General features: G+C 38.5%; 1 protein-coding gene across 7 annotated transcripts in view; it reads left to right on the forward strand.

Moving 5' to 3' along the window:
- The window catches only part of GAPVD1 (GTPase activating protein and VPS9 domains 1), a 63,921-nt gene extending 39,820 nt beyond the window's left edge, over nucleotides 1–24,101 (forward strand). For 4 of the 7 annotated variants that reach the window (XM_074974006.1, XM_074974005.1, XM_074974010.1 and 1 more), the window contains 19 exons: nucleotides 2,924–3,053; nucleotides 4,037–4,162; nucleotides 4,900–5,073; nucleotides 5,391–5,531; nucleotides 6,514–6,648; nucleotides 7,518–7,637; nucleotides 8,234–8,311; nucleotides 8,486–8,859; nucleotides 9,460–9,547; nucleotides 10,617–10,697; nucleotides 10,986–11,108; nucleotides 11,693–11,822; nucleotides 14,028–14,137; nucleotides 14,753–14,912; nucleotides 15,437–15,624; nucleotides 16,703–16,916; nucleotides 17,613–17,685; nucleotides 19,075–19,272; nucleotides 19,996–24,101. In XM_074974006.1, coding sequence (XP_074830107.1) covers nucleotides 2,924–3,053; nucleotides 4,037–4,162; nucleotides 4,900–5,073; nucleotides 5,391–5,531; nucleotides 6,514–6,648; nucleotides 7,518–7,637; nucleotides 8,234–8,311; nucleotides 8,486–8,859; nucleotides 9,460–9,547; nucleotides 10,617–10,697; nucleotides 10,986–11,108; nucleotides 11,693–11,822; nucleotides 14,028–14,137; nucleotides 14,753–14,912; nucleotides 15,437–15,624; nucleotides 16,703–16,916; nucleotides 17,613–17,685; nucleotides 19,075–19,272; nucleotides 19,996–20,136 — 2,784 coding nt within the window. In that variant the 3' untranslated portion in view covers nucleotides 20,137–24,101. The remainder of the gene's footprint in view (nucleotides 1–2,923; nucleotides 3,054–4,036; nucleotides 4,163–4,899; nucleotides 5,074–5,390; nucleotides 5,532–6,513; nucleotides 6,649–7,517; nucleotides 7,638–8,233; nucleotides 8,312–8,485; nucleotides 8,860–9,459; nucleotides 9,548–10,616; nucleotides 10,698–10,985; nucleotides 11,109–11,692; nucleotides 11,823–14,027; nucleotides 14,138–14,752; nucleotides 14,913–15,436; nucleotides 15,625–16,702; nucleotides 16,917–17,612; nucleotides 17,686–19,074; nucleotides 19,273–19,995) is intronic. The other 3 variants (XM_074974008.1, XM_074974011.1, XM_074974007.1) reach the window with 2 other exon arrangements.
- The last annotated feature ends 738 nt before the right edge of the window (nucleotides 24,102–24,839 follow it).

Here is a 24,839-nt window from a genome sequence, read left to right on the forward strand (position 1 = left end):
TACATCAACACTATTACTTTTATCAACCAGATTTGTAAATTCATCAAGAAAAGATATCAAGTTAGTTTGACAGGGTCTGTTTACCATGAACCCATGTTGACTTGCATTAATTACATTGCCCTCCTTTAAGTCTCAATTGAGACTGACATCAGTATCTGGCTGGCTGGTCTATAATTTCCCAGGTCATCCTGTTATTCTTTTTAAAAATTGGCACAACATTACCTATCTTACAGCCCTTTGGAGAACTGGGGGTGGTTCCAGGACATATTGAAAATAATCATTAATGGTCCAGCAAGCTCCTCACACAGCTCTTTTAAAACTCTTGCATCAAAGAATTATCTGGCCCTTCTTATTTAAAAATGTCTAACTTTAGTAGCTTCTGTTTAACATCCTGCAGAGATACTAGTGGAATGGAAGGAGGAGCATCATGACCATATGTTGAGATTATATCATCTGTTTTTTCACCAAATAAAGAACAGAAATATTTATTAAACTACCTTGTCTGTTTTTTCACATTATTATTGATGATTCTACCATTTCCATCTAGCAATGGACCAATACCTTTGTCAGGATTCTTTTTGTTCCTAATGTGTTTTAAATACTCCTTATTGTCCTTAATGCTGTTTGCCATATATTTATTCTTGGGTTCCTTTACTTCCCATATCCGTTTTCTACAATTCCTAACTTCTGATGTATATTCATTTTTGTCTGCTTCGCTTTCCTTCCATTGGTTATATATTTTTGGGCATCTAGTAAGATGTTCTTAAATGATTCCCAATTATCATTCACACTTTTCTGATTAAATTCTTCCTCCCAGCTGATTTGGCTCGTAATTGTTTTCACCTTTGTAATTTGGCCCTATTAAAGCACCAAGTGTATATATATTGCTGGTCTGGACTTTATTCTGCACATTATAAATGTGATCAAGGAATGATCACTTGTCTTGAAGCTACCATTAATTTTAGTTCTGTGGTCGGTTCCTCTTTATCTGTTAAGACAAGATCTAATAAAGAATTCCCCTGTCTTGGATGCAGTACTTTTTAAGTTAGGAAATTGTCATCTATAATGTTTACAAATTCTAAGGATGTTTTAATACTGGCAGCATGAGACCTCCAGCATATGACACTCAAATTGAAATCCCCTCTGACATGTTTTTTTGCCTACAGTTTATAGATAGGCACATAAGGAGGCTGTCATCCTGTTCCCTAGTGTGAGCTGGTGGTCTGTAGCAGACACCAACTAATATCCCATCTTATGCTTTATCCCTTAGGACGTTGGTCCATAATCATTCACCATCACTTTCTTCCGAGTTATCTGTGACTCAAACATTTTTGACATATAATGCTGCTCCCTCTCCCTTTTGCTTACTTGATCCTTCCTAAATAGGTTATAACCATTGATTTTAACATTCCAATAGTGATGCGTCCCACCAGGTTTCAGTAATACCAAGTAGATCGAATTTATGCTCACAAATGAGCAATTCCAGTTCTTTTTGTTACAGGCTCCTAGCATTGGTGTATAGGCAATTGAGGAATTTCGTCTGTGTCCTTTGGGTCCTTGATTGATTTTGTTCTCAACATCTTGATTTTGTGATGAGTGCTTACCTCTTTTTACTATCCCCTTTTGCTGTAAGTTTAATGCCCTCCTGATTACTCTAGCCATCCTGTCCCCAAGGAGCTTTGTTTCCTTTTTACTGAGGTGGAGGCCATTCAAACTATATGGACCCCTCTCCCAACAGAAGTTAGACTAGTGTTTAACAAAACCAAAACCTTCCACCACTTACCTAGCCAATGGTTCACTTCCTGAATCTTCTGCTTTTCTGCTGTTGTGGGACAGGAAGGATCTCGGAGAAGGTTGCTTGGTTATTTTAAGTACTTAAGTAGTAAATTAACAGAGTACTTATCCATCTTCCCTCCATGATTTTGTGTTTGTGTGTGTGTGTATAAAGTTGACACATGGTCAATTTTAATGACTCTGAAGAAGCCATGGAGGACAACTGTAAAGTAAGTATTGTGTTTTATGTGGCTTTGGTGTATCTCTGCTGCCAGGTAAATGTGTGATGTCTGCAGTTGGATTTTGAAAGCAGATAAACACCACCTTCATTAAGCCATCCCTGCCTTGTCATTCTGTGCAGAGACATGCTCGTCTTTCTTAATAGGGTAAAACCTTCTGATTCATAGATCCAAGAGATTTTAGTGTCTCCAAAGGAACTGGTTTGTTCTGTGCTTTGCAAGCATATTATGTCTTATGCTAATCCTCTGGAAAAATTTTGTAGCCTGAAGTTACTGTGCATGCCCAAGTTATAAACTCTTGAAACGTAGTATTTAGAATGAAAGTGATGAAACAGACTTAACTACTGCAGCATAATAAATCCATGAAGAGTTAATTCTGCCAAGCCTGTGGAGATGTTACTCCACGTTACATTGCTTGGGAGCAAACTTGAGCTGCCATATCAGAGCTTGTAAAGGCTGAATATCCAAGTATTGTTATCCATCTGCAGCTGTTGGCATAATGTGTCCTTTGAATAAGAGGACAATATACTTCCTTACGTCTATTAGTGTCTTGCCCCAATAGTTCAGATTCCCTCCTCTTGGAGTCCTGTACTTACCGATTGCTATGTGATATTAAGGTGGCATTAGAGAAAAAAGTCAGTTGAGGTTCCATTTTTATGATCTACGGCATGTCTAAATCTTGGCTATTTTAAAATCTCACCAGGCTCTTACTTCGCAGAAGAGTGCTCAGTTTTGATTCAAATGACCTTTCCTTAAATGTGAGATGTTAAATATTGACCGTGCCATTAAAGATCTAGAAAAGTTGGGAAAAAATCTGATTTCAGTTGTTAGATTGATTGTAAATAAAATTAATTAATTTTTTTCTGGGTCAATTAAACATGTTGATTCTCTTCCTCTCCCTCCCCCCATAGGTCTTAAACATGCAGCTTGCCGATGGAGGACAAGGAGATGTCCCTGTTGATGAAACCAAACTCCATGGTAAACCTGATAAAACCTTGCGCTTTTCCCTCTGCAGTGATAATCTGGAAGGAATATCTGAAGGTGAAGGGTTACTTAAGTAATTCAGAAAGCTTTGTGTCAGATTTTAATTCTAAAAGACGCTACTGTTATATACAGCATGTCATATCTGCCTTTGTAAAGGCTGTCCCATTTTCCCCTGAAAGCCTACTTTCATGTTTGGCCCTAAAAAGTCACTCTTGGCTGAAACTTTGACATACAGGTTGCTGAAGATAATTTTGTACTGGAAAGGATGAACAAAAATTGACTGTAGTTGAAAAAAGGATAAAAGGGTTTTCAACTTGGTGCATGTTATTGGCATAACTGCAATCTAAATTGTCCATAAATTTCTAGTTCACATACTGACTTTTAATCTTATTTTCATCAATTTTTTTTGTATGCCAAAGTGTTAGGAGCCTAGAACAACAGCTCTTTTATATGAGCATCACATACAGCAAAGAAGGGTTTATATGGGATATTGAATTATATGGGATATTGAAAATTACAAGCTGTTCAAATGTTCCAGGTAATATATGTTGTTTGTTTTAACTTTCCGTAATTAGTTTTTTCTCTCCTTCTTGTTTTTCAAGATAAACAAAATCAAGATATTAGAGAAAACTAATAATTACAAAAGTTTGTATTTGAATTTTGGCTAAAAGCTAGTACACTAATGATGTGCTAACCATGAGTGACAAGGTATCTAAAGATTAGTTAATGTTGTTGTGTGGCACTACGAAGTTGTAAAGTGTTTATTACTGGAGTGCTAAGTGTTCCAGTTTCCAATTCTACAAGATAATTGAGATGTTGGTATTTAACACACTTTCTAAATTCACCATATTGAGAAGAATTTTTGAGTTCCTCAGTTCAGTATTTCACATAAGTGGCTAATTTGTATTGAAAATGACAGGCTTCAGCTCAGTTTTTTGCAGTCTTGCAAGTAAGTTGCATCTTGTACTGTTCATGCTACGAGTTTGGAAAACAAATAGCTTGATCTGAACGAACCTAACAGAAAAATCAATTTTCATCAGGTCCTTCAAATCGCTCCAATTCTGTGTCCTCTTTGGATTTAGAAGGAGAGTCTGTGTCAGAGCTTGGGGCAGGGCCTTCTGGGAGCAATGGTGTTGAAGCCCTGCAGTTATTAGAACATGAACAAGGTAAGTGCAGATCCACAGTTCAAAGCGTGTAGACTGTTACAGTTTCTCTAAATCCATCAGTTTGACGTATCTAATTTAGATATGTCAGAGATGAATAAAGGGGCTTTCTACATCATTTAATTACTTCCACACTTTTTTGACTATCTCACATTTTCATTTATTGTTTTCATTAGCCAGCTATTGTTATCCACTAAAACAATGCTAACGTTATTCTCAGAACAGTGAACTTGTATTGTATTTTGAAATCTCAGTCACTATAATAAAATATTTTTAAATTTTTGTTTTATTATGCCTTCCTTTTCAAGAGGGAAAAGGATGATTTGAATTGTAGCAATTGGAAATGTTAGACCGTAGATATTTTTTGTAGTTACCGACACTTTAACTGGAGAGGGCAAAGTGTTCCAACTGATTCAACCTCTTCACTTCCACAAACTAATCTCCCTTCCATAAATTAATCACTCCTTGGTGTCTGTCATTCATAGTTGTAGATCATTATGATAGCTCTATGTTTGGCAAATATATACACTTTTTAAACCTTCTCTCATAAATCAATCTGTAGTGTTTCTCAAATATGAGTAAAGAATGTTGTCACATTGCATCTATTTGAATATACAAAATATTGTGTTTATTATTAAAGTGCTGTACAGTTATTTAAAACTGCATTTTACTTGACAGAATTAGTTTCCTGTCCTATAGCATATTGGAGAATTTTTGAGAGACCTTTTATTTTTACATAGCTACGACTCAGGATAATCTTGATGACAAGCTCCGTAAATTTGAAATTCGTGATATGATGGGATTGACTGATGATAGGGACATATCAGAAACTGTGAGTGAGACCTGGAGCACAGATGTCTTGGGCAGTGACTTTGATCCAAATATTGATGAAGACCGTTTGCAAGAAATTGCAGGTAACTGACAGCTACTGAAACTGAAAACTACTTTAAGCTTGCTGCAAAGCAAGGAGGCTTTTGGAGCTCTCATTCAGTCTCTCTGTAGTTATGAAATAAATGTGTTGTTAAATCTAAGTTTCTTTGTAGGAAAACTTTAGACCTCTGTCCTGCCTTTGTTATGGGTACTTTCTTCTGGTTTGTTTTGTTTTTCCCCAGTAGTTGTTGTGTGTCTTTTTTATAATGACTTAATACTGGGCACCCAGTTTATGGTGTCTGTCTTACTAGAATCCTTTCATCTTTCCTACCTGATCCTTTCTTTCCTCTTGGTTGTGCAGGTGCAGCTGCAGAGAACATGCTTGGCAGCTTGCTGTGTTTGCCGGGTTCAGGATCTGTGCTGCTTGACCCCTGCACAGGGTCAACCATATCCGAAACCACCAGTGAAGCTTGGAGTGTGGAGGTATTGCCAAGTGATTCAGGTCAGAATCCCACAACTCCTCTTTAGTTTGGTCTTTGACATGAACTGCAAAGCATTATTTCATAAATAGTTTTAGATAAGTGCATCACTTGAAACCATCACTTTGAGAGGGAATATTACCTGCCCAAAGACAACACAAGCTATTTCAAAGGGCAGGTGATAATCATAGTGGTCCTTTTTCAAACCAAGATGATTGCTTATGATTCCAAAATAAAACTATGAGAATTATGGAAGTCTTTAAGATTGACATATTGTGAATACAGATACCCAATATAGCACTCGGGCTGCACAAAATAAGCTGGTTTGTAGCCATTCTCTTTGGATGGGTAGCATGCTGAAAGGTGGGGGAAGGGTGTATGATGAGCAATGACTAGGAGGATGGCAGATGTGCTGTGGTGTGTCTTGTTTTTAATTCGTTTGGGTGAGTTAGGTGCAGTGCACAAGGATTTCTAATGCACAGGAGAGGCTAAGCTTTGTGACTCCATTAACCTTACCACGATGGATAGAAGACGTAAGCCAGAAGACTAGATTATAATGTGAGAGCAGATCTAGCATGGCTTGGTGACTGTTTAGTGTTCTGGAAAAACTAAGAATAAAAGGAGTATCGTAGAACTATGGGAATCTTTCTAGGCAGAATTTTTACATAGTTTCAATGTTTTCATGAGCATTTAATATATGATTCCATAGTCTCTGGCTAGGAAACTCAATAATTCAAATTTTGTTTTTTGTTAGAGTAAAAATAGATGTAGCAAAATGCCCCTGCAGATATAAAGAACTATTTGCATTGTCTTGCCTGCAGTACAGCAAAGTAGAATTGGCTGAAATAGCTCAAATTATTTGTTGCCATTTCAGAGTACATTTCACAAAGTTAGCTAGACTCTCTTTTTACATTAAAATCTAAATCCCTACACCACCTTTTTGCATGTGAATTGTAAGAGAAAATAACATCCGGCAGTAATGCATGCACACCATTTCCTATTTAGAGGCCCCAGACCTAAAGCAGGAGGAAAGACTGCAGGAGCTGGAAAGCTGTTCTGGACTGGGCAGCACCTCTGATGAGACAGATGTAAGGGAGGTCAGTTCTCGTCCCAGTACACCAGGCCTCAGCGTCGTGTCAGGTGTGTTTTTATTTTCAGGAACAAGTTCTGCTTTGTTAGATGATAACCAGTATGTTTTGCCATGTGCTTAGTTTCATCATATTTACTCTCATCCATAAAAGGATTTTTTTTGTCTGGTGCTCATACTCTGATTTCCGGAGCAGCAGTACCATGCTCTTCATCCTACTAAAAATAGAGTGAAATCCAGAGAATCTGTTTGTACAGAAGCAGAGACTTGCAATAGGGTATCTGAATCTAAGAAATTGCCTAATATTTCCTTGCATTTCACTATGGACACCTGCCTTCAGCTTATCTTCATCCCATTTTGTGTAGCACACCTCTGTAATCTCTGTTGCTGCATCTTCCTTAAATTTCCGGTCATAGATTTGTGTAAATTATTTGTTTCAGAGTAACAGCCTTGTTAGTCTGTGTTCGCAAAAAGAAAAGGAGTACTTGTGGCACCTTAGAGACTAACCAATTTATTTGAGCATGAGCTTTCGTGAGGTGAGCTGTAGCTCACGAAAGCTCATGCTCAAATAAATTGGTTAGTCTCTAAGGTGCCACAAGTACTCCTTTTCTTTTTGTAAATTATTTGTCAGTCTTAAGGTCCTTTATATTGCCAGTCATAGCATCAAAGAATATATTGTGTACATTAAATAGTGAAATAAAAAGATGGAACCCAAAGGTTACAAAACCATATACCAGAACAGATTCTAAAGTCATGGCTCTGAGAATGTCAAGCTGCCATTTCTCTTGAATTCAGTGTTTGGGAGTTGGCAGCAAGAACACCTCAGCTCATTGCAGCTGTCACAAAAAAATTTAATGTTTTTGATTTCTGCATTCTTGTTGTCTCAAAGATCCTCACAGATCCTTCTTTTGTTATTTGTAAGGTATTAGTGCAACCTCTGAGGATATTCCTAATAAGATCGAGGACCTTAGGTCTGAGTGTAGCTCTGACTTTGGAGGGAAAGATTCTGTGACAAGTCCTGATATGGATGAAACAGCTCATGGTAAGTAAAGCCCTTGGATAGTAAGTGAAAAATATACTGTGTCTTAGATGAGAGCTCATCAGGAATTGTTAAACTTGTGACTGTAAAACCTTTTAACACTTTACATGCCAGTAAGAAAAAGTGCGGTAAGTTCTGCGTAGAAGAAAAGTTCACTTATATTTAGAAAATGTATTTTCTGGTTTTTGAGAAACGGCTTACAAATATTCTCTCCATATTTGTTCATCAGAAGTGTTTATGCTTATGACTAGAAAGAGGAGGTGATGACATACTGCAGAGTCTGAGATCTGAGTCTTTATTCTATCTAATTCTACTAAGTTAGGTTGACTGCTCTTTTGCGTTTGAGACTCTCTCCGCTCGCTGTGCTCTCTTTTTTTAAAGTTTTTATAATAATTTGACTGTTCAGTCCTGTGAGTGCTTTCAGGTGCCTTCCTGTCAGTACATTTTGAAGTGTGTTAACTATTTATTAACATTGTAAAAGGATCTAAATGCTGCCTGTTTCATAAGCTCTGTGAATGCATTTGTATTATGCAGCACTCTAGCTAAGAAGCCATGAATAGTGCATGGTACATGCAGACCCACTTTCTGTATTGTTTCAGGAGCCAGTCAGCTGACTTCTCCCCCTTCTCAGTCGGACTCTTTGCTTGCATTGTTTGACCCTTTGTCATCACACGAAGGTAAATTGTAAAGAATGGGCTATTCTTGTTTTTAAGATCTATACATCAAAGGCTGCTGTCCATTTTAGCTGGGAAAAAATCTTACCCATTTGAGACGTGCATGTGCCACCACACATCACCACCAGGGTATAATTCTAATGTTTGGTTCAATTATGTAATGTTTCATTGTTTCAGGTGTATCAGCAGTGGTTCGGCCTAAAGTGCACTATGCAAGACCCGCTCATCCGCCACCGGATCCCCCAATCCTGGAAGGGGCTATGGGGGGTAATGAGGCCAGATTACCAAATTTTGGCTCCCACATCTTAATCCCAACCGATCTGGAGGCGTTCAAACAAAGACATTCCTACCCAGAAAGACTGGTCCGCAGCAGAAGCTCTGACATAGTGTCATCAGTTCGGAGACCTATGAGTGACCCTGGCTGGAACAGGCGGCCTGGTAATGAAGAAAGGGAGCTTCCTACACAAACACCCAACATTGGGGCAGCTGCTTCAGTGGTTGCACCTCAGTCCTCTTCATCGTCCCCCAGTAAAGACTCCTCTAGAGGAGAGGTAAGACATTCGTTGTGAAGCTGAACTGATTTTGCATGTTTGTTTTTCTTACATGTCATTTTTGAGTAGAAATGTGTGTCTAGTGTTGTTAGCATTAAATATATTAATTAGGGAAGCATAGTGCAATTCTGGCACCTTCTGAAAGGTGGCCTGTAGTATGACTTATAAAAGTCAAAGCTTAAGATGTGGTGAATGGCCCAAATAGTCAAGGTCCCTTTGTCAATTTATGTGACATGCTTTAGTTGTAGGACCCCCCAAAATGAATCTCTAACCATAAAATCTTGTTGTGGTAAACTTAAAATGCGTCAACGTAATGAAAACAAACATTGCCTTTTTTTGAGAGAGATTTTCTTGGATTGTTGTAGACCACCTTTTAGTCCAGAACAAAGGGTTACACTCAAACTTATAAACACCCCTCCAAGGGAGGACTTAAACTTTCAGGAGCAGGTTATTTTACTCTGTTGTAGTGCTGTTTTGCAGGTAATGTGATATGATCTGTTGTTGGTAATCAAGAAAATATTTTTCAGTCTTCCATTTTACAAAATCAGTAATGATTTCAGCATAGTGTAGATTGAAATAAAAAGCTCACTTTCCCTATAGATTGAGGAACGAAAAGATAGTGATGATGAGAAATCTGACAGGAACAAACCCTGGTGGAGAAAGCGTTTCGTTTCTGCCATGCCCAAAGGTAACAGAGTCTCACATTTACACATTCTTGGCGCTTTAGAAATGCTGCACATTGCTTTCAATAAATCTGCACTTTGGTAGGAAAATTTCTGTGACTAACTCTCCAGTTACTGTGAGATCATATATTAAATGGTCAGTCTGAATAGTTGACTACATGAAGGTTGCAACCAGTCCAGGCTCACAGTACTGTCTTCCCTTTCTATGTTGTTTTAATCCAAGATTGTTATGCTAATTACTTAACAAAATCAGGTAGTGCAGAGTCGGAGATCTTGTAAATGATTCAATCTGTCCAGTAGATCACAAAAGAGTCTTTGAATTTATGGGTATTGGTACTGCTTTAGAAGTAAAGGATATTAAGTATACATTCAGTCTAAAAGATAATCTCTAGTATTTAAGACTTTGCATACATAAAATATTATCTAAATGTTAAACGTCACAACACCCTTGTGAAAATAGAACCGCATTGTCCCCAGTTTACAGAGGGGAAACTCTTCTTAAATGAATTGGACTTAAATACTTTTATACAACTGAATTTTGTTTTTCTACATGTTTTAGTATTGTACAGTGGGTTGTGACTTTTTTTTATCAGGAACCATTAATTGAAAGTTGTTGCCAGAAACAATTGACATCGCTATAATCAATGCATAACTCTGGATCTGTGGACATATGGCTAGAGTAAATTTGTGAAACTAGCCAGTTTCAATTCCTAATCAGTAAATGAAAAAAACTGAACTCAGAAAGCACTATGCTTCAGTGCTTTTTGGGTGTGCTGATTGTCTGGCTTAGTTTAGTAGCTATTAAGGACATAATTTGTAATATGATCACAATAGGCTTCCTGTTTCAACCCACAGGCTTGGGTGTCATTAACTTTTGTATTTAAAGAGAACTTGTGTTACTGAGAAGCTTCAGACATCACTTTTGCAGTTTCTTACACATCTAAATGCCCTTCATGGAGCCTTTATTTGATGTTAAACTTCCTGTTTCTTACAGTTTCTAAACGTAGTTTGTAATTCCATGCTGTACTGTCTCCATGTATAATGTGTCTTATACAGACTTTCTGTAATTTCCAGCTCCTATACCATTTAGAAAAAAAGAAAAACAAGAAAAAGACAAAGATGACTTTGTGTCTGAGAGATTCTCAACACTTCAAGGTTTGTAAATGATATTGCCCTTGCAGCTCCTTTACTAAGACTGTGCACCTCAAATGCTCTGCTGGAACAGCCAAAACGTTACCTTTTACAGAAATGTATATACTAGTATAGAGAGAACATTTTAATATTCAAAATTAGCTTCCTAACTGAGGAGGTTATTGTGGTTAGTCAGTACCTGCCCTGAAGACTTAATGGGTTTTAAACTTGTTATGCAGTGTTGTTTACACTTTAGCATTGAACTCAGCACCACATGGAGCTAATTCCTGTTATATTTTCCTCATTGTTCAGATGATCCCAATCCCAGGCTAAGTGCACAGGCACAGGCTGCAGAGGATATCCTGGACAAATATAGGAATGCTATTAAGCGAACCAGCCCAAGTGAAGGAGCTATAGTAAATTATGAAAGTGCAGGTAAGAACTTTTGCAGTGCTACAGCCACAGCATTAAAAAATGGGCAACAGAAAACCTCTTGGTGATAATGTTGAACACCCCTTAAATATTCTAGTCAAATGATAGTACCAACACCTGAACTGTATTAACACTCTCTCTCTAGTGCAAGGAACAAGGAGGTTTCTCTTTGTTTAATTTATAATTGCATCCACTGTGATAGTGGGAGCTAAGCGATAATCTCCAAGGCCAGAACTCCTTGATTTGAATCAATTGGGATTTCTCAGTGTCATTAGCTTATGCATCTCATATTAGCAATTTTTTAGAAAAATTGGAAAACAATAAAAGGACATTGAGATCTAAAACAGAATTATATGATTCCTTTTAAAAGCAAATTGTACATTACATCTTCTGAATTTTTTTTAATTTACTCTAAAATTCCTTTTTTTTTTTTTATTTTATTGATGGATGGATGGATTGACTTAGTTTCTTTTCCATATAATTAAAAAATCTTCTTGGAAATTAAAAATGAGAAAAAGCAAATAAACAATATAGTACTAGACAGTCAAGTTCCTTTCTATGAATTCTCTGTTGGAATGTTTGCTTAGAGGTAATTGGAGATGGTGAAAGTATACACGACTCTCCACGTGATGAAGCCCTGCAGAATATGTCAGCTGATGACCTCCCAGATTCTGCAAGTCAAGTAGCACAGCCACAAGACTCTGCTTTCTCTTACAGGTAAACGTAATATTTGTGTGCGTAACTTTGATTTTGGTGTTGGATTAACACAAAAGCTGAAGCCATGTGGTTGATCTGCAGAGAAATCATGATATATACTGTAGATATCCTAAATCTTAATAGTGGAAAAGAATTAGTCTCCTGGGGACCAGTAGTATTGTTTCTTACTGTACACTTCCAGATGTTCTGTCCAGTGTAGTTTAAAATATGTAGTTAAATGATAGGATCTCCACCACTTCTACTGAGTGTATTTTTCAGGCTGTTAGAGCACACTCTCAAGAAGGTTTTCTTGATGTTCCACCTATATTTCCCTCCGCTTAGTCCCACTCCTTTCCTCCCACTTATACTTTTTAGTATGCCAAATAACTTCTCTCTTTCTCTGGGTCTCTTCTTTGTCCTTCTTTCCAGCTCCCTGATCATTTCTGTTGTTCTCCTCCGAACTTCCTCCTGTCTTTTTTTGGAAATTAGGGGCCTAAGAACTGAATACACCTGCCCAGGTGCAGTTTCACCACAGCTGTATAGAGAAGGACCTATACCCCTTTCCCATGATATGATGCCTCCACGAATGCAGTCCAAAGTTGCATTGGCTTTTTGCTGCTATATCATGTTACAAGCATATGTAACCGTATGCCCTTTTCCACCTATCATCTTTCTTATTCAGCTTTACTGCATTCTAGGTTTCTCCTTTTTGTTCTACCTCCAGTTTCTTCTAGCATTTGAACCTCCTGTGATAAAGGGTCTCATACTTATTTTAATGAACCTGTTTAACTTTTGGACTGAAGCAATTGGTTCCATCTGTCTCTGTGCATATACCATTTAGGACTGACGCTTAAAAAAACTCCCAGAATTGTATATATTCATGTGGATTCGTGTTTGCTAAAGGAATTAAGATATTTAGTTTGTGTTGGTAGAAAGCACTGAAAGGTAATTCCCTAATGAAGATTCCAGACATCTGGGCCACATGTCTAATATAATATAGGGTTGATGTAGAGATGCTTAAATATTATACATTAAACTATGCACTAGCTAATATACACAAGGTGTCTGGATTGCTCAGGGGGTTGGTACTGGTATATTTTATCTATGGCTTCTAGGTCATTGCTTTGAATTCAGCCCTGCTTAATAGTAACTGAAAGTAGTTACTACCAATATCTCTTCAGTAGACTACATGATTTTTTGGTATTGGTCCAGTTATTTGTGGACTTATGCCTAAATAATTAGAGCATCCTGTATTGTAAGTTCTTTGGGGCAGGGACTGTTTTCTTATGTGCCAGCTGCAGCTTTTCCAATACAGTTCTGCACTTTTGGTACAAACATGTCTGGCACTTTGGAACTGAAAATGCTCTGTTGCTTATGTAGGCCAAGCTGTACACCCAGTGAGAGAGAGCAGCCTGTCGCTGTTGCATGTGATATCTGTAGGCAGCAGTAGCACTAGAGATTCTTCTGCCTGCAGCACCAAATGGGCATTGTGTGGGCCTGATTTTGTGAAAATCAGGCTTCTCTAATTGTCCAACTTTCACCAAAATCAAAAGGATTCTGTCCATTAATGCTTAAAACGTTTCCTGAAATTCGGGAATTGATTGAATGCAGTGTTCAAAAGTTACTGGCATTTCTGTTTGTCTGTAACCAGTGAGTTGAATGTAGGGCTTCACTTCAGTTGGCCAATTATTAGCAACCTTGACAGTCCCAGTGGAAAGGCCAAAGATTAGTGTTCATAGTCCGAGAATTGTGGGAGGCCGCTCCAGATCAATGTTGAGGAACATTGCCAAGGCAGTGTGATAAGGTCTGTATGCTGTGCCTGTTATGGATGGAGAATGTCAGTCTTCAGGGTTGCTAAGCTGGACACCTTTCACGAGCATGAAATTCACTGAAAAGATGTCATTAATTTTAGTTGGTAAAGATTCTGAAAGAACCACGGTCTGGACTAAGTTTCATGAAGTTGCATTCCAGTACTTACTGAAAGATACCTTTTCAAAAGCTAAGTGTTAAATGAGAGCATTTTGTTTGAAGAGCTGAACTAAGTAGCGTATCGTCAAAAGCATTAGTGCTGTTGGCACTATTTGAAAATATTAAATCTTTACCATCTGAGTCTGTTAAGATTGCATTAAAAAGTTTCTGAGAGATTTTAAAGATGTAAATACTTGTCATTGCAAGTGTGTTTTAAGCAACACTGTATTTAGAGAAAATAACACTTGTTCTCTTTAGGGATGCAAAGAAGAAACTGAGACTGGCTCTTTGTTCAGCAGATTCCATTGCCTTCCCAATGTTGTCCCATTCGACAAGAAATGGCCTACCAGATCACACCGACCCTGAAGGTAAATCCTCTTACATGTACAAACACACATGTCTCTATTTTGCATTGTTTTTCCTACTCCTACCCTCATCATATTTTCTTGCATGCTTCCCCCACATATGGGACAACCTGCCAAATCCCAGTTTCCAGTTTGTAACAAGGTACCTCCGCAAAGTTGTAGTGTAGGCAGAATCTGAGTCTCCCAGGGAATAGCCTCCTGTTAAAACGTTATAAAACGGAGCTGCAGAGAAACTGTAGGAAAATGAGAAAGGATGCACTAGATGAGTTAGTGTCTTTTCAGATTAACTCAGCTTTTTTCTTAAGAAAAGTGTGCACATGTGTACATTTGCATGTATGTAATACATGTACGTGCAGTTCTAAGTTTTTTACTTGCAGTTTTTCCTTTACTTATCTAGGGCATTTAAAGGCCCTTCCTAAATAATTGTGGCAAACGTATATCAAAATAACACGAGTGCTGGATATTGCTTAACATACATAAGTGTAATGGTTTGAAAGTATTATGTGCACCAGCTTTTCCATGCAGCTCTCTCAGATAAAAGCACTCTTCCACCTCATTTCTGTCTGTGGGGAAAAAACCATGTAGGCAGTATACTAATTCTGTCATGTTTTTGGTCAGACAACGAAATTGTGTGCTTCCTGAAAGTTCAGTTAGCTGAAGCTATTAACCTCCAAGATAAGAATTTGATGGCCCAACTGCAGGAGACAATGCGCTGTGTAAGCCGCTTTGATAACCGGACATGTCGAAAGCTGCTGGCCTCCATTGCAGAGGATTATAGGTAATTTGTTTTGTGTATCATTATTAAGCAGTTGCCATGTGCAGATGGAAGTGTCCAACTTGGCTTAGCAAAAGACAACTTTTTACATCTCCACTTTCCCACCAAATGCTAAAATTCTCTCTCCTTTCTGGGAATTGAACCATAAAAGGCTTGAATCTTAAGTCTCCCCAACTAGTAACAAACTCCAGTCAGAGAATGTTGGTAGACCAGCCTGAGGGTGCTGCTCTGCATTGGCATACAGGAGACCTGCATATAGATTCCACTGCAATCTCTCACTTCTTGGAGTGGGAGGGCTGTGGTGGCAGTGAACCAGCAGTGGAATTTGGATAGTTGTGTCTTACTGCATAGGCTGTGGCACTGAACAGAAGGTTGTACAGTAGCTTGAATTCAGGACTTGCTCTTCCATAAAACCTAGGAGAGTTGAGGACTCCTCTCATGCCAGTCTGTAACCAGGTTAGGTAGCTAGTGTCCTACTTCTGTCTTTATTGTGGAATCCCTAATGAGAGAAACATTTTTAATTTTAGGAAAAGGGCTCCATACATTGCTTATTTAACTCGGTGTCGCCAAGGCCTGCAGACCACACACGCCCATCTGGAAAGGCTCCTGCAGAGGGTTCTACGTGATAAGGAAGTGGCCAACAGATATTTCACCACAGTTTGTGTGAGGTTACTTCTGGAAAGCAAAGAAAAAAAGATAAGGGAATTCATTCAAGGTAATTTAATGTAGCATGTGGGTCATCTGTACCTTTTTGTGTTCAGTATTTAAAAATAAATAGACTGTGCCTCAAGTTAGACTTCTAGAATAGATTTGTTTACTGGTTGAAACCAAGTCTTACTGCGTCTCAGAGGATACAGGGAACAGTTGGTGTTTGGAAAGCTTATACATGGGATTCATCTTGGCACAGGGTACCTTAGTCTAGAGAACTACTGCCTTAAAGTAACTGCTTTTAAAAATCTATCCACATATAGAATCTGAAAGTAATCTGAGCAGAGAAAGGTGGAGGAAAAAAGCGATGCATAGTCACTCCATGGTTTTGGGCTTTGCTGTGCTGCAGCTTAATAAACATTTTCACTGGGCGGAAAGGAGAAATTTGGTCCTGAAAGAACGTCTGAGCTGCTAGGCTGGAGAGAAGAACTACCAACGGTGGCTGCAGGGGGGTGGAATTGATAGCTGTGCTTCCTGAGTGGGAAGAACCGAGAGGGATGGCCAGTGGTCCTGTTACATTGCATTACCTTGGCTGCATTGCACGCCCTGTATTTTAGTATACGTTTTGTTACATGAATATGACTATAGTAACAATGCATATTTAATCAAATACAAGACTGGAAAATGGTACACGTGGGCTTTCTTAATCTCCTCCTTTCCTAGTGATAATGTCTGGCAGCCTTAATGCTATTGGTCCCTATTGGTGACCTTTACAGTAATTATACTTAGTACTGTTCCTCTTCCTAGTGCCCAGTGAGGGAGGTAGAAAAGTATCAATATTTGGGGGGGAAGGGGTGAGTCATGAGAATTAGATAACTTGCTCGGGGCCTCAGATGAAGTGAGTAGTGCAGTGCCAACCAGAGTGCTTAGACCACACAGTCTGCAAAATGTATTCTCTACTTTTTTCTAATTTCTTCATTGGAATGACCCTGTTCCTCCCCATACTCCCCCACCGACCCACAAAGCTACAAACAAGAATCCTTACCACCGTTGACCAGTTTCTGGCTCTACTTTCTGGAAGTGCCATAGGAAACTGCTTTAATTTGCCTTTTTAGTTGAGTTTCCTGCTTTTGCTTTGTATTCAGATTTCCAGAAACTCACTGCAGCAGATGATAAAACAGCTCAAGTAGAAGACTTTCTTCAGTTTTTATATGGGGCCATGGCCCAGGATGTCATCTGGCAAAATGCCAGTGAAGAGCAGCTCCAGGATGCACAGCTAGCCATAGAACGCAGTGTGATGAATCGCATTTTCAAACTCTCATTCTACCCTAATCAGGATGGAGACATTTTGCGTGACCAGTAAGTGAACAAGACTAGATGTACCTGAGTTATCTCACAGTTTGTAGAGGGAGAAGCACTGCTCTTTCCAGGAAACAAACTTGACTGCCTAGGCAGATAAGCTAGCCTTACCACACAACCCCTTTGTTTTGCCTTAATTAATTGTTTACATTACATAGGTTTTCTGTATGAGAGAGAAACTATTTTAGGTTTTTACTTTAGCATCCTATGCAAAGATCTGCAGTCACAGCAAGCTAATAAAACCAGAGGAAAATAATCCTAACTGTATGATGTAGGAACTAGATGATAACCCCTGTAGTTTTGTGTTCCACAGTGGCTAATTAAAACCTTTGTCAGGGCACACACCCTCCGTTTACAGTTTTGGTGCAGTTGGCCACATGCCTCCTGGTTCTTTCATCTTCTGAAGGGCACCAGGTTTTTGACTGCTGCAGCCAGCATGGTATTGAATTTGGTGTACCATAAGGTAAGTCCTGCTGTTAGTGAGGCCAATGCAAACTGACCATGGTTACTATTTGTACATGGTGTTCCTGTTGTTCACTCTTATGTCTGCAGTGTATCGTTCAGATAGGTCTAATTTATAAACTTGTCTTATTGCATGGGAAATCCAAAAGGGGGTTTTACCTCTTCTATGAAAACTACATTTGTTTGGCTGTCTCTCTCCTTTTCTCACTTCACTTTTTTTCCCCTCTTTTTCAGGGTCCTTCATGAGCATATCCAAAGGTTGTCTAAGGTAGTGACTGCAAACCACCGATCCCTTCAGATACCAGAGGTAACAACTGCTTCTTCCCTCTATTTTTGTATTTAAAATCAGAGGAAATAACAGCACTTCTCCTCTTCCTAAAGCAGGCGACGTAGCTGTACAGTTTACTCCTTGTCACTGGGTGATACTGTTGTTATACTCCACTGATGAAACAAGTCTGAAGATGTATTTACCATTTGTCACTTGTGCACTGATTAATATTAAACTAATATGGAGGGTCCTTCGTTTAAAAAAAATGCCACGAACAATATCCAACCCACCTGAACTGACAAGCAGTAACTCTGTTAAAGAAAAAAAAGGTGGCTTAGGTAAAGGGCTCAAGACTCATGTACATCGTAGTTGTGGTTTATATTCACCAGGTAAACTAAAATCTCTTCGTGTTACCTAGGTTGGAAAGTACTTCTAGTAATCTATATCCCTGCATTGATGCAGGGATAATTCTATTATTCCCAAGCAATCCCTGATGGACAGATATCAAGTCCAACCTTGGGTGTCTCTAATGAAGATAATTCTTCATCTTCCCATGGCTGCTGATACTGCCTTCCTTATCTTCCTAATAAGATTCCAGGATTGTCACTGTCTAGGTCTCACTCTGAAGCCTAGAATGTCTGTTGAGTCAGCGTGGAGCAGTGGAAATAGCCACAAATGGCTGAGAGCTCATTTTGTTTAGAATATCACCAGTGTCAATCATCACTGGGACTTGTGGTTTGTTACCATCTAATTTTTGAGTTGTCAGCTATTTTCAGCTTTTTTACACACATGACTTTAAGAATTATACCTGTGCAACAGCACAGAATTTCAGCTACTAGTCCTAGCATAATGGTTTTTAACCTGGATAATACTTCACCCTTTATGCAGCATGTTTCTTCCTCAGATTGCTTTACAACAGTAAATCCTCACAGCACTCCCACATAGGAGGGAGGAAGTTATTATCCCTATAATACAGGTAGGGAGACGGAAACAAAACGAGGTTAAGTGAGTAGTCCAGTGTCGCAGGAAAAAGTCCCTGTCAGAGGGAGGTCTAGAACTCCTACATTCCTGGCTTCCAGTTCAGTTCAAGGTCCGCACTCTGAATAGGTGAGGGTCAGTAAATCATTTTATATGGAAGCTAGAACCTCATGTCTCGGTCTTCTTCTGAAACATTTTCTTGGGGAAAATCAATAAAAGAACAAGCTGATTGTGTGCGAGTCACACCATTAATATTACTTCTTATCAGTGTTTATACACATGGAATGAGGGAGGCTTCCTGATACATGTGTACTGTATTGATGTTGTCCCTTAATTTTCCATTCCTCAGTGTGCTGCTCCCACCTTTAAGTCTCCAGTATTAGAGTGCACTGCAGAAGACCCTTAATCGCTTGGGCTGACTAGAATTGGAAATGTTTTTCTTCTTTTTAGGTGTATCTCCGGGAGGCCCCATGGCCATCTGCACAGTCCGAAATCCGCACAATCAGCGCTTACAAAACCCCACGAGACAAAGTGCAGTGCATTCTGCGAATGTGTTCAACCATCATGAACCTGCTGAGTTTGGCCAATGAAGATTCAGTCCCTGGGGCAGATGACTTTGTTCCTGTTTTGGTGTTTGTTCTGATAAAGGTGAGTCTTCTATCAGAGAACATAGATACTTTATAGATAGATATAGATATGTTTTTCCTTTAATTCTTGTGGTAAACCACCAAATGCTCTGAAGAGATGTTATGCATTCTGTTGACTGTATAGCTGATTTAAAGTGCAAACTTCATCTGTATGGCACAACTTGAACCAGAAAGTTAGTCACAGATGGGACATTGATTTGCATATAATCAGAACGATCAGCTAGAGTGCTGTGCCTCAACATTTGCCTATGGCTCAGCTGGTACTGAGAGCAGCCTTGCCTAGGGCCAGGTTCCTCATCGGAACTCTGCACCCATTTGCTGACTCAAAAGAACTAGGAATTGGAGGCTGCTCTCACCAGTGTGAGCTGATAAAACCAGAGTCCTTTGTACCTGTGGAAGTCAGTGGTGACTGGAGGGAATTTTAAAGATCCTGGGGACTCTTTCAGGAGAGAGTAAGTGTTAACCTTAGTGCGTTAGTCAGCATGCCTCCTTAGCAAAGCCAGTTCTTGCGCACACTGCTCAAGGAGCTGCTGCTGAGTGTGGAATGGTGTCTGTATTTATCTGTACAGTCATTGCTGTACCAGTGTGTAATATTCAAAACCTAGGCTGAGGGGTGCTATATACATAACATTCCATTTCTGTTCTGTTACATTTGTAACACTTATCTTTAAAACATCGGTCTGAAACTTAATTGTGGCATGTAACTTTTCTTTTTCACTCCCAGGCAAACCCGCCCTGCTTGTTGTCCACAGTTCAGTACATTAGTAGCTTCTATGCTAACTGTTTAACTGGAGAAGAATCTTACTGGTGGATGCAGTTCACAGCAGCAGTTGAATTTATTAAAACCATTGATGATCGCAAGTGACCCGAAAGGGCACCTATGTAGACAGACTGTTAGCAGCAGAGAGCCTGTAAGAATGTATATCAACCCTTTCAAAGGCTGAAGAAATACTTTCCTTGTATAATATTGTACAAAGTGGAAGCATTTAAAAATTTTTTTACTAATCAGATTAATTAATTTAACAGGTTTTCTTTCCTCTCTGTTTTGGTTGCATCTTTTCCCCCGATAGAGATTAGCACGGGAAAAAGGGACCACATTTTTCAGGTATTGTGGATCCTCAAAATCATTTAGGACACTCTGCTGTCACTGCCCCTTTCACACGGACACTATTTTTCCCTTAGACTTCTGTTGATGTAAATTCATTCATTTTCTTTGTTTCCAACCAAAAAGATCATGGCAAGCACTTTTAAGAGTCTTTCTAGCTTAATACACCTTTTGTAAGAAAACACCAGCTGCACTGAAAATTTGTAGCAGTTGACATAATTATAAATTGTACTTCACCTATGGTAAAATTAAAACCTGAGGACAATGTAAATATATTATAGAATATTTAATAAACTGCAGTCATCTTTAGACTCATTATCTTTTCAACCAGCAAACAAGCAGTTTCTCTCTCGTACAGCAGGTTGTGACATACTGTATTGGGTAATGAGATGACTTCCTCAATAGGATAAATTTAAAAAGGGCAAACCTAAATATTTATTAAAATTTTAATAAAGTTCACAGAACTTTCTGAAACTGGAATTTACAATTCACAGGGCTCTCACTTGAAAGTTTAAAATTTTGGGGTCGGGAATTAGAGCGTTTTAAATAAATAGTTTGGATTTATAGAGGAGAGGGCCTGTAAGTTTCAATAGATAAGTTCTAATATAAAAAGGAATAGTATATACCTTATTGTAATATTTTTCATCTGAAATACTGTGTATACTGTACAAACCCCAAACAGAATTCCTTACAGAACCTGAAACTGTAATATATATTTTGATTATTCACATTAAATACACATGCCAGGGGTTTCAGTGAATGTTTTTTTTACTATGTGTTCTTTGTATCATCTTCTCTAGCAGTGCAGGTTTTACTATTCATATAGAATATTTTAAAGTACCACATTGTCCTTTATAAAACACATCATGAAATTAGTTCAGGGAATCTTTGCAGATGTCTCACCCCTCTCCCTTTTGACGCTGACAGTTACGAGAAGAGCAGGTGCACTTCCTTGACGAGTGAAATAGTAGCATTCCCATAGCTGGCCCAAGCCATTTCTGATGCGCGTGTGAGTGGTCACTGGCCTTTGTCATTGTAGATCTATCTTAAAAAAAGGACTGCGATCAATTTATTTTTTAAAAGGCACACTGCTTAACCCCTTGATGCCAGCATTACTCCTCGCTCTCTCCTCTTCCTACCAGTGCCCATCACTTTCCTGGCAGTGAGGTGAGTCAGATTTGCTGGCTTTGAGCAGTAAAAGAAATGACATAATTTGCATCCCTTCTTTAAATAGAAGAACTGTTTATATTTCTAAACACTGCTCAAAAATGGGTTGAAGATTTTTTTTATGTACTTAAAAAGGCCAACATACCACATGTTAGAGGCCACATGAGCTGTTTAAAAAGGGAATCCATAAAAATCTAAGTAACTATTACTTCTGAAAGTCATTAACTGAAATTAGAACGAGCTATGTACAGTATTAAGTGATTGAGATGTGATTGTGTTACCCATCTAGGCATAATTCAGTGAAAGAAACCTTTGTTTTCAAGGACTTAATCGTTAATGTGTAATTCAGTATATCATTTTTATCATGTTAAATAAATCATGGGGATTCAAGTGAGATGGTATTTCTTTTTAAGTTTTGTTTATAGTCTTTCTCCTCTATTGTAGACTTACAGGGTACAGCAATACTTTCTAGTAGCAATGGAGTTGCTGTAGTCTGCTTGACTGTGATCTTGAGTCTGAATGGCATTGTAATACTCTAGTCGTGTAGTCATCATGGTTTTTTGGTGCTAATATATTGCATTCACAGCCCTGACCAATAACATTCAGCAGCAAAGCACAATATTGCCCTTTAAGAGAGAGTCAGAATTGCATCTAAAAGCAATGTACATTTGTTATACCACAATTCAGAAGCGTTCTGTTGTGTTAAATTATCACTGAGTATTTGCTGTGTTGATATCAAACTACTGACGTACCCTTAATTCTGCAATTTTTGGTTTTAGTAACAGAGAATATTTGGTCTCTAAAACCTGTCTTATTCTAAACTGTTTTCTTATATTTAACATATAAGCTCTCTAAGGGGGAGCAAATGATAGTCAATGATTATCATGCATCTTACCTTTTAATTATGAGCCGTCTGGACACAAAGGAGTTGATCAGCTTGATCGGGTCTTCAGGATTTATTCTCTTTACTGGAAAGTTTTTTCTCCTGGCAAAAACCATTTTCTTCACATTTGTATCACTTCACTGCTTTTCTGTATAGAAAAGTTATTGAAGAACTTGAACAATTTTTTAAATAAAATTATTTTAAAAATGGTTAATATTTGTATACACCCCAACGTAGGTGAGAATCTTCACAGCAGAATGGTCCTTTGCTTCTTTTTTAACCTGCTATAAAAGCCTTTTATACAATGTTATAAATGTAGTAAAAGAATTTGGCTTTCCAAAGAATTAGGAATCTTATGGTAGTGTATGTCTCTATTTTTTCCTAGTGTTCTGATTTTGTTTTAAAATGTTAAATTATATGTACAGGAAGATGACTTTAAGTTTTCTGTTGTGCAATAGTAAGAAAATAAAGAGGGAAAGCACATTAAGGACCAAACAGTAAAAGAACTGTTTTGCCAAAAGGCTCTAGCCAGCCATGCACACACATTGCATTGAATCCGTACTCATGACTTCAGTGCTTGCTGTTAGAATTACTTCAGCCATTTAACGGTGAACTGAGAAATGTTTTGGGAGGTGGGGAGTGGAGGTTATTAATAGCAGATCATATATGCAGACTCAAGGCCCAATTATTGAAGTTCAGGGTGCTGCCTGTATGAGTAAGGAGTACTCACCTGTCTGTGATTTCATATGATTGGGCCCATACATTATTTTCCTCTGTTGGGATGGGGAGCAGGAGGGAAGAGGCTTGGTTCGTTCTTCTGCAGGGGAATCCCCTTTTACTTCTAACCCCTGATTATTTATCTTTTTAAAGCTTGTTCTTTAAGAAGAATTGCAATGTATGGCCTGTTTTTTTGTTGTTTTTTTTTTTTTTGGTACTACCAAATACTGAATGTAACTGCCATAAATTTTAGGAAGAAGCCACAAACACAATCCTCTTTACTGTAGGTGAGTTTGTGGGGCACACCAAGTGTTGGATCAGATTGTTTGTTTGAAAATGCTGATGTTCTGTGAAGCCAAATTCTAGCAGAAATTTGCGATTTCATTGCCATGTTAATGCTGAATAGTTTGTAGAGGGAAATTAGTAGGCTAAGAAAGGGGAAGCAGTCAAGAGCAGTCCCACTTCTCAAAGCTGCATGAAAGTGAAGCATATTTGTCTAAAGTCTAGTAATTTATGAGGCATATAAATAAAGCAGACTTAGGCTAGCTGTGTGGCAGGAGACCTGGAGCAGCAGAAAAAATGGTGCACTGTTGGGAAGGGAAAGTACTCCTTTTATTTGGGTAACAGCTGATAGCTTGGTTGAGCCTGTACTACTTGAGAATTAATCGCTGAGTTACTATTGTGTGTTCTGTACCTTTAATTGTGCTTCACCTCTATTTAAAAGCTTTGTACTGCCTCTCTTGAAACTGGTAAAGCCTTTAAAAATTTAAATTAATGAGCTTGCACAATCTTGTATACAGGAAACCCATCTTGTCTCTACTGTGATTATTAATGTATTATATCATTCTGTTAAAACTGATTAAAAAGGAGAGCAGTTTAACTGTGACTGGGTTTCATGTCTGTGCATTGTAACATTCATGTCATGTTCTGTATATTCTGCAATGGCACTGAAGCCAGCATTGGAAGCTTATTTTATTGTAATATATACAACTTTGTTTCCACTAATTTTTGCACTTTGTTTTCAATTCAGCACTGTTCTGTAATGTTGCATCTGTAGACTCCTCCCATCTATACACATGTACAGCTCAAAGGGTGTGGTGTGGGGAGCGGCAGAAAGGAAACAAGACCCCAGTGCCAGGAAAAGGAGCTTTCCACTTCTAGGGCACTGGTTAATAGTGATGGTAGTTACCAAGTGGCCAGTTGGTGGCATGTGTGAAATGAGTTTGGGGACTTGCACTGCAGTGTGATGGACAGAGGTCTACATCGCTGTTTGTACAGTCCTGAGCATAGTATTGCATTCCAACTCTCACAAGGTCCACCATCACTACTGAAGCTAATTGGCCCTGTTGCCAATCTCCACATGGAGCAAAGGATCAGCTACGTTTGTAGTGAAGTCATTCCTAGCCCTGTGCGGTGATGACTCCAGTACAGGGCTCTATAACCTGGGCAGGACACGCTGGAGGAAGAGCTTTGTTACCTGTACTATACCTGATCAGTGGATAGAGGATTTCATTCACCATGACTCTCAAGTCCATAAGCACTAAAGTCACTTCAGTTTTTCTTCCCTTTTTAAAAATGTCTCCTATTGAAAATTTAAGACCATAACAAATGGTTCAGATTAACATACTGCTGCCTGAAAGATGAATAGACGAACTATTTTAAACAGGTTAATCTACTAGTAACCTCATTTAACATT

Source organism: Natator depressus, chromosome 16, assembly GCF_965152275.1.
Source record: "Natator depressus isolate rNatDep1 chromosome 16, rNatDep2.hap1, whole genome shotgun sequence".
Taxonomy (NCBI): domain Eukaryota; kingdom Metazoa; phylum Chordata; order Testudines; family Cheloniidae; genus Natator; species Natator depressus.